Source organism: Caretta caretta, chromosome 6 (assembly GCF_965140235.1).
Source record: "Caretta caretta isolate rCarCar2 chromosome 6, rCarCar1.hap1, whole genome shotgun sequence".
NCBI classification, from domain to species: Eukaryota; Metazoa; Chordata; order Testudines; family Cheloniidae; genus Caretta; species Caretta caretta.
The window spans coordinates 74,471,210-74,486,754 of NC_134211.1; the positions used below are offsets into that span (position 1 = coordinate 74,471,210).

Sequence of the window (15,545 nt, forward strand, 5' to 3'; positions counted from 1 at the left end):
ACTCTACTGGACTCTGGTTAGGGTTCAGCTGGAGTTCTGCATCCAACTTTGGTCATCGCTGTATAGAAAGGATGTAGAGAAATTGGAAAGGATCCATAGGCGAGCAACAAAGATGATCAAAGGAATGGAAGGCAAGCCATATGAGCAGAGGCTGAAGGAACTGGGTATGTTTAGTTTCGAAAAGAGGAGATTAAGGAGAGACATGATATCAGCCTTCAAATACTTGAAAGGCTGCCATTAAAAAGATGGAGAAAAATTGTTCTCTCTTGCCATAGAGATCAGGTCAAGAGGCAATGGATACAAACTACAGCATACCAGGGTTGAGCAGGGGGTTGGACTAGATGACCTCCTGAGGTGTTTTCCAACCCTGATATTCTATGATTCTATACCAGTTTTAGATTAAATCTCAAAATAATCTTCCTAACTGTAAGAACAGTGGAACAAACTGCCTAGGGAAGTGGTGGAAGCTTCACTGGAGGTTTTCAAAAAGAGGCTGGATAGCCATATGTTTTGTATGGTTTAGACACAACAAATCCTGCTTCTTGGCAGGGGTTTAGCTAAATGATCGTTGTGGCCCCATGTAACCCTACAGTTCTATGGTTCTATGCTTCCCGCCGCAGCTATGATCATCCTGTCCCAGCCTTGTTCCCAGCTGTACTTGGTTCCTGACTCCGACACTGATTCTGGTCTTTGGTGCTATTCCTGGCCTCTGATTGTCGCTCCAACCACCAGTCCTGACCACCCTCTGCTCTGACCATAACCCCAGAGATGCTCTTACATCAGTTTTATAAGCCATTCAAAATACTGCACTTTCTGGAAACTCAATAAATCAATTGTGCTGTTACGACTATCCACTGAGTCTCAATAAACGCGGACCCAGGGGCTTTTGTTGGAACTACGTTAAGCACATTCGTCCCACAAAAGATTAAGTACACAAGAGTTCCAACCTTGTATGCCCAGATTAAAATTAGTTACTATGGGACATAAACTTAACTGCATTTTCATTGGTAAGGTTCAAAGCACAGTTAAATATGAAATGCCATGTTTTTAAAATTGTTACAAATGGTAACATTATGGATTAAAATACTGTAAGTGTTGGGCTAAATTCAGTACAGTCTAAAAGAAGCTTTTGCTAATTTTAAATGTTTTGAAATTCCAGAGAAACAGAAAGCTTTCCTGTTATCAATAATGGTCTCCTGCACATGTGATTTTGATTTGTTTTGCTGGCACGTTATATTTGCTATTGTTGATGTACACTGTAAATGTATCTTAGCAGTATTGCAGTGTGCCCCTAAATTATGTTTCTTGATAATAAAGTTGTTAAAATGCTAATATTCATTAGAGTGGAAAAGATTTATATGTGTAATTGACCACAACATGGGGTCTTGTCTGAGGGACACAGATGCTCTAGCTTCTTTCCAAGTATTGCATTTTGGCTGAAATACAATCTTCCTGTAGTTCTAGCTAGTACTAAATCATTGCTAGACAGGGAAATGGGAGCAAAATGCAATTTGGGGCTTTATTGCTGACCATGTTATTGAGCACAGTAAGTAGAGAACTGTCATTTGTTTGAAGGTAAAATATTTGCTTCTCCCCAAATTATGACACTGAGTCCTCATTCTCCCCTCTCTTACACGGGGGTATCTCCATTGACTTCAGTGGTGGTCCTTTTGAATTTCACTGGCATGAGAAGAGAATCAGTTTTGTTTCAAATTATTCACTAAACTTGATGTTTTTAGAATGTGAATAAATATAAACTGGTGCGTTATTTCTTGGTAAAAATGATAACTTCATTGTCTTTCAATTCAATGGATGCTATGATTCATATATAGTTACACTATGATGGCCTTTGGGCCTGATTCAAAGTTACACTAAGGCCCTTTTTACAGCAGTCTGTCAGGGTAAAGGAGCCATCAAGTGGGTATACATTTTATATAAGCTTTCTTTAAGGTGTCTTTACACTGCCAGGGTAGAGTACCTGATATGAAACCCTCTGTGCTTACAGTAGATCATCAGTAGAATGTTGTATTAAGGGCCATCAAAAAGTTACATTCGGTCAATGGGGCACTCCATCATATCTTGAAGTTAGGCAAACACTTACCTTTCTTAACTCCAAGCTACAATTAATGAGTGAACCCAGCGTATTCTGTCCTCTTCAAAACTTTATCCAGTACCCTCTTGCATTAATTTACACTTTTGTTTGGTTTTTGACTTTGATAGATAATCCAACCTGCATTTTGTACAAAAGATGTCTGCCTGAATTGTTGTGGTGTCCTCATTAAAAAAAATCTCTATTTACCATATGATAACTGTACAGTTATCATATTTATTTTATACTCAACATAATGGGAAAACTGTGATATCCAATATTACCCTAAGTGGCAACTGTTGGTAATGATGACCCTCAATTACAATATAGGGTCGATCATTCCACAGATTCAGACTATAGATTTTTGTTTTAAGTAACCAGGTGTTGTCACTAATCCATTCCTTTATTTCAAAACAACAAAATGTTCTGTGAGACGCTTCACTGTCTCCTTTTTTTCCTGAGTTATGTCAGGCTAATTGTATTTTATAATTTGCACTTTAAAACCCTGAATCACTTGGTTCATTTGCTGGATCGTTCAAATCCTATCCTATGGTGAGTTGACCAGAATAGAGCACAGTATCAAGGGATTTGAAATGAAGAGTAGTCATGAAAATGAAACCAGTCATGCACCTCATTCCTGCCATGTGGTGTTAAAGTCCTGCCCATCTTAATTTAGGCATCTCCTTTGTCCTTAACTTGTCCTTTGTAGCCCTTTAGCAAATGTACACCAACATTTTGGGAAACACTTGGCTAGATGATCAAAAGGGTATTTTTCTGTTTTTAATTGTTGTTATTCTGTTATACTCTTTATTTAGCAACACACCAAACAATCAAACTGATAAACCGATGTACAGAGCTGTTTTCATCCAGTACAGGGCAGTGTTTATCTCACACACACTCCTGTCCATAGAGTAGTGGAACAGAAATCTCCAGTTTGCTGGTCCTTCTGCTTGTCACCAACAAGCTTTGATAGTAGATCTCGTCTGTTCTCTAATGTTGTGCAAAAGATCATGAAACAATTATTTTGTTCTATCATATTTCATTTACAATTCAAATAAAGAAAGATTGCTTTATGTATGTGCTTTCTTTGACACTATTACTCTGACATGTTATATTATAACAAAAGATGTGAAATGTAATGATTTGGTATTACAGTATAGTTCTTATTTTCACAGATTTTTGTATGAGTTATCCCAGATTCCCAATTTTGCAGAACGTGCCCAATGTATAATCTTCCAATCTGTTTTCTCTGAGGGGATAACCTCAGTGCATCGTAAAGTGGATGTTATTACTCGTGCTTCTAAGGTAGGTTCTGCCAGTCTAATGAAAGCAAATCACAAATTAAGTTTATTTAAAATACTATGTATTTCTTTGCTTCCTAAAGCTAATTGAGGTATAATATAAATACTTCGGCAGTTTCATTAACTTTGCAGGAATTTAAAAGCACTATATGGCTCTTACATAACAACATTTCATTCCAGCAGAATAGCAGATTTTAATAAACTTACATAGTGCTAGTCATTTCATGTAAAATGATAGATATTTTCAGTAAAGAAATTTCAAATGTTGCAGAACCGAATAGAGTCTTACAGTAACACAGAGACCAGCATCAGAGCCAACTTTAATAAATGAATTAAACTAGATCAGTAAAACCCTAGAAAATAAATAAATACATACGTTTTAGAAGAAAAAGAATGGGTTCCTAGATGTTACAGTAATAGAAATAATTGATTATATGATTAGAAGAAAACCTAAACAGTGAATCATAGAATCATAGAATATCAGGGTTGGAAGGGACCTCAGGAGGTCATCTAGTCCAACCCCCTGCTCAAAGCAGGACCAATCCCCAATTAAATCATCCCAGCCAGGGCTTTGTCAAGCCTGACCTTAAAAACTTCTAAGGAAGGAGATTCTACCACCTCCCTAGGTAACGCATTCCAGTGTTTCACCACCCTCCTAGTGAAAAAGTTTTTCCTAATATCCAACCTAAACCTCCCCCACTGCAACTTGAGACCATTACTCCTTGTCCTGTCCTCTTCTACCACTGAGAATAGTCTAGAACCATCCTCTGTGGAACCACCTCTCAGGTAGTTGAAAGCAGCTATCAAATCCCCCCTCATTCTTCTCTTCTGCAGACTAAACAATCCCACTTCCCTCAGCCTCTCCTCATAAGTCATGTGTTCCAGACCCCTAATCATTTTTGTTGCCCTTCGCTGGACTCCTCTCCAATTTATCCACATCCTTCTTGTAGTGTGGGGCCCAAAACTGGACACAGTACTCCAGATGAGGCCTCACCAATGTCGAATAGAGGGGGACGATCACGTCCCTCGATCTGCTCGCTATGCCCCTACTTATACATCCCAAAATGCCATTGGCCTTCTTGGCAACAAGGGCACACTGCTGACTCATATCCAGCTTCTCGTCCACTGTCACCCCAGGTCCTTTTCCGCAGAACTGCTGCCTAGCCATTCGGTCCCTAGTCTGTAGCTGTGCATTGGGTTCTTCCGTCCTAAGTGCAGGACCCTGCACTTATCCTTATTGAACCTCATCAGATTTCTTTTGGCCCAATCCTCCAATTTGTCTAGGTCCCTCTGTATCCTATCCCTGCCCTCCAGCGTATCTACCACTCCTCCCAGTTTAGTATCATCCGCAAATTTGCTGAGAGTGCAATCCACACAATCCTCCAGATCATTTATGAAGATATTGAACAAAACCGGCCCCAGGACCGACCCCTGGGGCACTCCACTTGACACCGGCTGCCAACTAGACATGGAGCCATTGATCACTACCCGTTGAGCCCGACAATCTAGCCAACTTTCTACCCACCTTATAGTGCATTCATCCAGCCCATACTTCTTTAACTTGCTGACAAGAATACTGTGGGATGGCAACCACAAGCATTCATGCAAAAGGCAAGCATACTAAATTGTCTGGCCTACCATAAAAAGAGCCTCTTCTGAACTACCTGCTGCCCCACTCCACCTGTGAGTGAAGGAGCAAGGTGCAATTGACAGGATCTGTTTTTTTATTTGTTGCTCTGCTCACATGTTGGCAAAGTGGATTTGGAGGTGCTTTAGAGGGAGAGAGTATAATGTGTGGGGAAAGTGAAGAGTCCGAAGATGGGGATAAAGCGAGAATTCAAGAGGAAAATGAGCCCCAAAAACCAATTCAAACAAAGAGACAAGCCAAAAAAGAGGAAACGAACAGTGTAGAAGAGACTAGTGTAAATCTGGTTATACCTGTGATGTCACTGAAATGTTGTGAACTGAAAACAAAGCTCCCTCAGAGCTCAAATGTCTCAAAAACTGTTTTGTATTTATTTGCAGCACTCAGATCAGAAATGTTGCCAAACCATATTCTGCCATGGCATTAAAACAAAACCACTTAGGTAGTCCTAAAAATGAGCTTTCTTTCTTAAAACCCTAGGAATGTTAAAAACAAACAAGATTTCACACAGTATTTCCAAATAGTAATAAAAACAATGATATTGTGTGTTTATATGGTGCTTCCTATAGAATGTGCATTATAAACAATGAATTAAGACACACAGAATTTCTGAGGCACAAAGCACCTGATCCTCATTTATACTAAGGACACCACTCTGTCAATGATAAGGGGCTTAAATTACTTTTCACTCACTTTAAGGTCCTTTTACAATACCAGGGTGGTAAAAAGTGGCCTTGTGTAAATAAGAATCAGGGCCATGGAGTTTGAAAGGCTTCCCCAAAGTTACAGAGCAATTCTAAAGCAGACTTGGGAATAGCATCCAGGTTTCTTGACTCCCAGTCACTTTCTCTCCCATCTCTTTCCCTTTCTTCTGATTTTTCCCCAAGCGGGTGAAGTGTGGTCCACTGAATGCAAAATCAGGGCCGGTGTCTCTGCCTTATCTTTTACAGCGTACCCATTTTGTCATCAACTTCTCTCACCATTTATCTCACCACTGAATTTATTTTTCTTCCTTCTGGACCCAAATTTCAGTTTTTAATGCCTAGGATAGTGTGTGTTTACATGGAGGCCATTCATTATCCATACTAGTTTTAGGCCCTTTCTTCTTCTTCTTTTTTTTAAAGCAATTTAAAATGGTTTACTGCCAGACTGTGGCTTGCCCTGCCTACCTCCCATATGGTGCACTGGGTATAGACCCACTGTAACCCACACACCTTCTGGGTGTGGTGTTCTGTCCCATCTAGTGGCACCAAGACCACTTAAAGAGAGAGATAAAATGAGTCTGCTTTACAGCCTTAGCTAACAGGCAGTTGGATTTTAGCTCATGCTGTAGGGGCTCATGCACTAAGCTCCAGAGGTCCTGGGTTCAATCCTGCCCGCCATCGACCAGGGTCTGTCGACGTTACACCAGCGCAGCTTATTCTCTCCCTAAAGCAGCAGGGAAACTGGGGTGGGAGCTTGATTGTGACTCCCTGAGTCTGCCCCAGGTGCAGAACAATAATCCACTGCCCCTTAGTCTGGGCAGATAGCAAACTAACAATAAAGCCCTTTCTTATTAACATTTTTGAAATGGCTACTCTATTGTGCAGTAATTTCCTCTTATAATTTCTTTGAGTAAGAACATCTGCATCATTTTGTGTCACCTTCATAGTACAAGATACTACACATTGTACTTCATATGGATTAATACAAAATTAAAGATAACATCTCAGAAGGAGAAGACACAATCTATTCAATTTCTTCCCTTTACAGTTTGTTTTTAGGTTCCTGTCTTTGTGCTATAAAAATAAAATCTCTTAAAAAAACTATTTGCCTGTGTTACTACAGTCTAGAGAGTGATTACAGTCTGCCATGTTTAGCCTTTTGATAAATTTGATAATTTATATAATGCACCAGGTTATAGACTGTTATATATTTCATTTTCCATGTCCATTTCATGCACAAAACACATCACTTTAATCTAGCGATGGGCCAAAATTGTAATCTTGAATCCAAACACCAACCTCTTGGTCCATCTCTGTTTTAGACAGGCAAACAATTGTGTTCTTACATTGGTATAGTATCTCTTTCCAATATTTCTAAAAGAAATTCATTGTGTGACTCAGAACCTACATGTAGAACTAGGTTTTTCAGCTTAAACTATTTTTAACAAAAAATGCAGATTTGGTGACACTGAAACATTTTGTGGATTAATGTTGATTTTACCAAATTGTTTTGGTTGTAAAAAAAACTTAAAAAAAAAAATCAAAATGTTTCACTGACATTTCTTAAATGAAACATTTTCATTTGTAAATTCAAAACTTTGTTTTGAAATTTTGTTCAGCTTTATTTTTTTTAATTAATAAACATGAAAAAATGTCAAACAATGTTTTTATTTTGGATCAAATGAAATGTTTGACCCAGAAAAACATTTTTTTTTTCAATTTTTCTATTTGGTGAAATTTTCAAACATTTTAATTTTCAGTTTGACCCCCAAATGAATTTTTATTTTATTTTTTTGGAATTGCCAACAAACCAAAAAATCTTTTTTTTTGCACAGCTCTACTTGTATGTTGAGTTCTACCACGGAGAAAATTCTTATGTAGCCTTGAAAGTTAGGTTTTAAAATATGAGTATCATAGAAGATTATAGTTGGAAGAGACTTCAGGAGGTCATCTAGTCCAACCCCTTGCTCAAAGTACGACCAACCCCAATTAAATCATCCCAGCCAAGGCTTTGTCAAGCGGGCCCTAAAAACCTCTAAGGATGGAGAATCCACCAACTCCCTAGATAATCCATTCCAGTGCTTCACCACCCTCCTAGTAAAATAGTGTTTCCTAATATCCAACCTACACCTCCCACACTACACTTTGAGACCATTGCTCCTTGTTCTGTCATCTGCCACCACTGAGAACAGTCTAGCTCCATCCTCTTTGGAACCCCCCTTCAGGTAGTTGAAGGCTGCTATCAAATCCCTCTCACTCTTCTCTTCTGCGGACTAAAGAAGCCCAGTTCCCTCAGCCTCTCCTCATAAGTCATGTGCCCCAGCCCCCTAATTGTTTTTGTTGCCCTTCGCTGGACTCTCTCCAATTTGTCCACATCTGGCCTCTCTCCAGTTTGTCCAGAACTGACACAGTGTCCTAATGGGTAGTGTTGTGAATGGCAGTACTTGGTTCTGCTGTCTTATGTTACTCTAAAATTGGCATTGTGCCCTTCTATGTTTATACCTCATTGATTCCATGTCAGATTTTACTTAGATTGTAAACTCTTTTGGTAGGGTCTGTCTTTTTGTTCTGTTTGTATGGCACCTACTTCACTGGGGTCCTGTTCCATAACTAGAGCTCTTATGCACTTTTGTAATACAAATAATAATAAATAATACTTTTTCTCAATTTGCAAATGAATGAATTGTTTTTAAACTGCCAACGCTGCATCCTGGGCTCTGAGAGTAAGACTAACTTATGTTTGGTGATTTTGTGAGAGAATGAAAGAAAGCTGCTGCAGGCCAAATTGATGCACAGTTACAACTGTGCAAGTTCACAGTCTTCTGGTTGTTCCCCTAGTCGCACCTGTTCAATCCCCATTGAAAGCTGCCTGGTTTTGTAGAGGGATGATTGAGGGAATAATTTGGACTGCAGAATCTTTACTACTGAGAATACTGAGGGAGGGGAAAAAATATCCAGCTTGACTCCTATAGTGTCCAGAGCCCAAAATCACAAAACATCCCTTTACTTTACTTTGATGTGGAATCAGTAAGTGACAAACATGGAACCTCATAATGCCATTTTCATGACTACTGTATTTTAAGTACAAATTGTAGAAAATGGTTGGGACTCTTTCACTGGTATTATGGTAAATATTGGTATAAGTGCTTTAGGGAAATCCATATTTTTTGTCTGTCTCATCATTGTAACATTCATGGGCAACAGTAAAAGTATTGTAAATGTCTTGTACCACCTGATGTTACAAATTAGTATTCCTCTTTCAGGATTTGCTGGACATGAAAAGTGTGAAGGAAATTTTAGGCTTGATTTTGGCTTTTGGAAATTATATGAATGGGGGAAACAGGACACGAGGTCAAGCAGATGGATTTGGTTTGGAAATTCTTCCGAAACTGAAGGATGTCAAGAGCAGAGTAAGTAGTATTTTTTACTTTAAAGGGCATTTGTCAAGTGATCTTTTTCATGTTCCATAATCTGCAAAAGGTTGATCTCGCTTGCCTCTTACCATTATCTGTTTTAAACAGCAGCACACTTTGTAGATGTTGTTTTTGGAATGTTTCTCCCTTCTTTGTTGTTCTGCCCAGATCATTTGCTTCACAAAGAATTTTCCTCCTCAGGTACTACTGGCCTCTGTCTCTTTCTCCCCACTTTGCCCTCTGCCTCACACATGCACACATAGACATCTCCTGTCTCACCTAGATTCTGCCACTGAAAAGATTATCCTGGTGTCAAAGTCTTTTTGTGTATTTTTCAGTCAAGATTCACAGAGGGATGAAGGTTTCTCCAGTGACTGTCTCCAACCCTCACTCCTGATATTAGTTGCATATCTTTACAAAAGCCACTAGCATGTGAGGAATTACTTTGAGGGTCAAGTTTAGGAACAGTGGCTAGAAACTGGAAACCTGAAGGATCAGATTTGAGTTTATGGCTTTGGATTCTTGGTGGAAGAGTCTGCCCATGGCCTGCAAAGTGTTGCCTGTCTTCATTTTTAAGTTGGCCAGTATCACATCTTCTTCAAATAACAGTTGTAACACAAGAATTCTGAACTGCTACACTGAGTGAGCAAGAAAAATCAGCCTAGATGGCCAATTCTTTTCTGAAAAACTGGAACCCCAAAGGGTCTCTGGATAGTTACTTAAGGCTTTAGTGAGGACATTTAAAAATTAGCCACTTTTGGGTCTCATGTTGCCCTACCTCCATCTCAGCAGGGATGATGTTTGATCAGATCAGCAGTGGAAAGACAAACCTTGTGGTCCTGAATGGTGGGAGTGCAGGCTTGGCTGCTCTGTGCCCCTCTCATCCTGAATGCACATGGTGATCGTGCCTGGCCAGGGGAGGAGGTGGGAATTTTATAAATCTCCCTGCTGCAATTGGCTAAAAAAAAAAAAGTTTGGGAACCCCTGGCTAGGATGACTATATGTCCCATTTTGGGCCCATACGTCCCAACTTTTTTGGGAAGATGATCAGTTGGCAAGAGCAAATGGGACCAGTGCTCAGTTTTGCCAAAAAGAAGCTTGTGGGGTTGAGGGGCAGGGCTCAGGTGGGAGGGGAGAGTGGTGGGGCTCGGATCAGCCCTGTGTAGGGCAGGAGAGGGTCTTCGGTGAGTGGCTCAGGCCAGCTTCACATGTGGGAGGGGAGAGGGCCAGCGGGGGGAGGAGGGAGAGGGACTTGGGGGAGTTCAGTGCCACACAGGGGAGGGGCTCGGGAGATCTCCATGCCATGCGGGCAGGGGAAAGGGACTGAGAGCAACTCCACGCTGGGGAGGGGCGGGGAGGGGGAAAGGGGCTCAGAGTAGGGGAAAGGAGGGAAGAAGGGAGAGTGGCTCTCTCCAGCCCCGTACGGGGGGCCCCTCGCTCCAGCACTGTGCTGGGTGGGGGTGGGGGTCCCTCGGTCAAATGCTGTGCTGGGTGGGAGGGGTCCTCAATCCAGTGCTGCGCTGGGTAGGGGCGCCCTTCATGTGGCCAGCTCAGCTTGGGGCTTGGGCAAGCAGCACTCAGCCAGCTCTGCTTGGGGGCAGGGGGAATTGCTCACCACCTCCACACAGGCTTCTCTGAGATGGAGGCAGGGCCTCAGGGGGAAGAGGAGGAGTGGGGAGGGGGAGAGAGGAGGAGCAGGGGTTGTGGCTAGTGTTCTGGTGCTCCTGTAGGGCCTCACAATTGGTCGGAGCCTCTGGGCACAGGCCCCATTGGACCATAAAGCAATCCGTCACTGGGTGGGAGAGGATCAGGATTCATCTTAGGGATAGGTTGAAAAAAGCCAACCCTTAATATTGATTATGTGGCATGAAGGCTTGGAAAGATAATAAAGTTGTGGTCCCACACTTTAAATCTCTCTGTGTCTGTGACTCAGTCTTCTGCCAAACAAAGGTGATAGGTGTGTGTGACATACTAGGGTACAATCCAGACTAATGAGTGGCTGTGTCACCCCTACACTAACCTGGGGTGCCCTTTACAATGCTTTACTGTTGTAACCTCCAGTCTGGACTGCTCACAAACAGCATCCAGCATGCAAGTCACTCCCAGCTATGTCTGTGTGTGTGCTGCAGCCAGCCAGCCAGCCACACGTTGGCTCTTACCAGCCTTGGTTATACTGCAGCGTGACCCCAACACACTCCCAGCCTTAGACCTTCCCCAAGAAATGTATGTCCATTGTATGCCCAACCCTCTTCTGGACAATACAAGTTTATATTAAGTCTGTTGTTGCTTCAGAAGAAATAATATGCACATAACTTGCCACCGCAAATGGAGTTCCCCAAACAGTTCAGTTTAAACACACTGGATTAGATAAAACAATAAAACAAGTTTATTAACTACAAAGAGAGATTTTAAGTGAGTACAAGTAATGAGGCATAAAAGTCAGAAATGGTTACAAGAAAAATAAAGATAAAACGCAACTAGTGCCTAACTTAACAAACTATGTTAAGTTCAAAGCAAAGTTTTATCACCAGATGCTCTCAGCAGTCTTACTGTCCAAACTTCTTAGGTCAGAACCTCTTCTCCAGTCCAGTGAATGTTTCCTTTGTTGCTTCTAGTGCCATGGATGTGATGGGTAGGGAGAAAGAGAGGGATGCTGTGTGGTGTTTGTCTCTCCTTTTTTTAGTGTCAGTCCTCCTCTTGAAAAAACATTTCCAGCTGAGATTCAGGAGACAAAGAGTCCATAGGAAAGGATGCTCCCTGATGCTTTTCCTCACATGTTGGAGCTTTGTTTGTTTCTCTTGTTGCTTGGTGACTCTGTTTACTGTTTAAGTGCAAATTAAGCAGAGAGGACATTGCTTTGTTTGAGACAGACCAGTTTGCCAACCTCAGTTTGGAACATGTGGTAATAATACCATACAGTGGAATCTTACCACTTCACATACAATGTTGCCACACAAATTTTATCAGGACAATAATAACCAGCAAATTATGAGTTTTCAAATGATATCTCACAAAGCATACTTTGTACAAAGACTATTACAGTAATGTGTAGGGTGTGCACCTGGGTACATTCTGTCGCAGTGTGGTGTAAGTGTGTATATAGAATAAAGTAGAACTAATATTTTACTTCACAAGGGCAGTATATATATATTGTTTTGCCTGTATGAAGAGTAGTGACTTGCTTAATTACAAATGTTGGTACTCTGGGTTATTAATAAAATGTAATGTGTTGCAGACTCAAATATACACCAGACAGCTCTGTGCAGCAAGTCATACATTGTGCATATCCAAACCTTTATCCTGATAGCTATCAATACACTATATACAAATGAAAAAAAAGACATCAAAGACCTTCCACGTATAATACACTACATTGTCTTTCTTTTGTGCTGTTTAATAATTTCCTGTAACTTATGATTCCATACCTGAAGCACTGTTTATCCATTTCCACAGCTGAAATGAGGTAAATTGATTCAGTAACATATGAAAATATATCATTGTCATGCACAATAATACAGGCAATGCAGGACCGAAAAAGTAGTGGCTTTGTTGAGTGAAAATCTTTTAACATGGTAGAACTATATATTCATGAAACAACATACATTATGTACGAAATGCACTGAGCATGTGTATATTCCATGGTTTTATATTTGGTATAAAAGATATGGAATGGCTATATACTTCATGGCCTGTTACACAGGAGGTGAGACTAAATAAACTAAAGGTCCTGTCTAGCTTTAAAACCTGTGAATTTTAAAATGTGTGAATTTATTAAATTTTCAGGCAATTACAATGTTTGTTTATATAATTACTTGAATTATTAGAGAATTGTAACACCTGTCAGTTTTTCCCACTGCAGGGTCTCAGTAATGCCAATTGGTAGAAGTTATCGGTGTCCTGTGGTGGGAAAATCAGGTCCCTGATTATTATACTCGTTGGATTTTTATGATCAATGACTCTGCAACTAATACATTGTGGATCCTACTCCACAAGGCCACATAAATTAATAAAATGGGATTATATTCCTTTTAAAATGATTTGGTGATTTTCTTCACTCATTTAAAACTACTTTCATCATAGGTCTTTTGACATTGTTTTCACTCCCAAGTTAACCTTTTAATTAATATATTTAATTTATTCCTAGGATAACGGTATTAATCTTGTGGATTATGTTGTCATATATTACTTACGACACTTGGACAAGGTAAATGATTCATTTGCTGCATTAACTACTGTATCAGTATATTACTTAGAGAGATTGTGTTGACAAAGAGATTAGAGAAAGACTTGAATTTATTACTAATTTTTCTTGTCTGAATAAAATAGTTCGAACAGGGAAAATAAAATTTATAAAATTGAATACTAAGACCAAGACTAAATATTGTCTACTTTCAATGTTATACTTTGTTAGCATTTTCACCAAACAATACTTGTAATTGTATAATTTCCTAGAACCTGGAAGGCATGAACAATCAAGCCCTATTTGATATGCAGTTATACAGACAATTCGCAGCATGTTGTTTTTCAGAAAGCTACACAATTTTAATGGCAGCCTTGTTTCTGCATGTTCGCTACCAGTGTTTGTTATTGGAAATGGCTATACTATATGTTAGGACTCTTGCTATCGCATAACACCATAGCCTGGCTGTTTGTTGGAACTTGGCTGTCTCTGCTGGCGAACTGAACACTGCTATGATTTCCATCAGTTTTAAATTTCTCTCAAAAAATATTCAGTTAAAATAAAAACAAAAATTGTTCATTATTCACACTGTGGAAGCAGGAAGCAAATAGCTGCAAAGCCCATCTGTTTCAGTAAGGGCACTGATGGAAGGCTGAAGCATGCATAGGCAGAATTTCTGTTGATGAGAGAATACAGTGGTAGGATGTTGTTTGAAGCTGCATTGGTTCTGCTGACAGGTGATTAAACTAGAGTTTGTACTTGGGGGAAGAAGTTCTGCTGCTTTGGATAACTTACATTTTTAAAACTCCTATGGTAATATTATTTTTAATGTACTGTTATGAGCTGGATGAAACCTTGTGATGGGTTGAGTTAAAACTGCATTGACACTGATAGGTATGAAGTCACCATTCAATTAGCATAGCTAGAAGCATAACCCCCAAGTAGGGCAGGAGCTTTTGGCTGAATATTCTTTTGGGTCGGCGTGTGTGCGTGTGTTTGGGAAGAGAGATGACAAGTATACTGATAAGAGACAAAAACCGAGAGAGATATAAATATATAAATTTTGTCCATCTTTCCTGGATTTGTTTCTAAAGCTTTTTGTATCTTTATAATCATATAACTTTGAACTTTTCCTAAATGTTCACAACTTTTCCGAAATGTTCACAACCTTGGAGTTGTCCTTCGTTAAAGACTGAGATTTGAGAAGCAGAAAAAATTTTAAACTCAATAGTGTATGCTTGTAAAATGGTTTGTCATTAAAATACCTCCTACACAACACCTTTGCATCGTTAGTATTTCCTTTGAGAAGAAGCTTTGAATCTTGTAGGGTTTTTTGTTTCTGATTTGTTTCATTGTCATTCCAGAGACAAGGTACATGCTTAGGGTTGCATATGTAAACGATAACCCATGTGATTTATTTCTGCACATAAACTCTCAACTATGTATTTTTATTTGTACAAAATACTATATTCTAGCTAGTGCATAAATACTGATGACAAATTAGGGTCATACAGTATGAATTGGTAAGATTATACCTGCAAACAGTTGGCATAAGCTTGCTTGTTCCAGTAAAACATACGTTCATGTTGTCATCTAATTTTAAGAAATGTTTAATCCCATATCAAAACCTTTATTGGTATAAAATGAACTGAAATTGTGAGGTCTTAGTTTTGTCTGCTAGTTTAGGTTGATATTCTCCATTAGAATTTGATTGTACCATAATACTATAGAAAAAGATTACATTACTATTATCCTTTTGACATAAAGATGGAAATGAAGGGTGACATCCTGGTCCCATTGAAGTTAATGGCAAAACTCCCACTGACTTCAGTAAGGTCAGGATTTCACCCAAAACATGTGTCCCAGTGAATAACTATTTTCAATGTCATATTTCTGCAGTTTTATAACACTAATTCATAGTTAAAATTTCAAGAAAAATATTTTGTTTCAATATGAATTTTTCTTTTTCATAATTGCCTGTTATTTATTTGTTTGTTATTTATTTTAGGACGCAGGAACAGACAAGAGTATTTTTCCTCTACCAGAACCACAAGATTTCTTCCAAGCCTCCCAAGTTAAGTTTGAAGACCTAGTAAAAGACTTAAGAAAACTGAAGAGAGATCTAGAAGGTAACTGGGAACTTTTACATTGTTATGCTAACAACTGAGTGCCCTTTAAAAAGTGAACTTTATGAGTTTTGTTTATTACTAATT

At 39.4% G+C, this 15,545-nt stretch overlaps 1 protein-coding gene across 5 annotated transcripts in view; it reads left to right on the forward strand.

Annotated features, from left to right (window-relative positions):
- FMN1 (formin 1) overlaps window positions 1-15,545 on the forward strand; it is a 393,819-nt gene that overhangs the window by 273,458 nt on the left and 104,816 nt on the right. For all 5 annotated transcript variants that reach the window (XM_048854639.2, XM_048854640.2, XM_048854641.2 and 2 more), the window contains 4 exons: window positions 3,265-3,394; window positions 9,003-9,149; window positions 13,297-13,356; window positions 15,341-15,461. In XM_048854639.2, coding sequence (XP_048710596.2) covers window positions 3,265-3,394; window positions 9,003-9,149; window positions 13,297-13,356; window positions 15,341-15,461 — 458 coding nt within the window. The remainder of the gene's footprint in view (window positions 1-3,264; window positions 3,395-9,002; window positions 9,150-13,296; window positions 13,357-15,340; window positions 15,462-15,545) is intronic.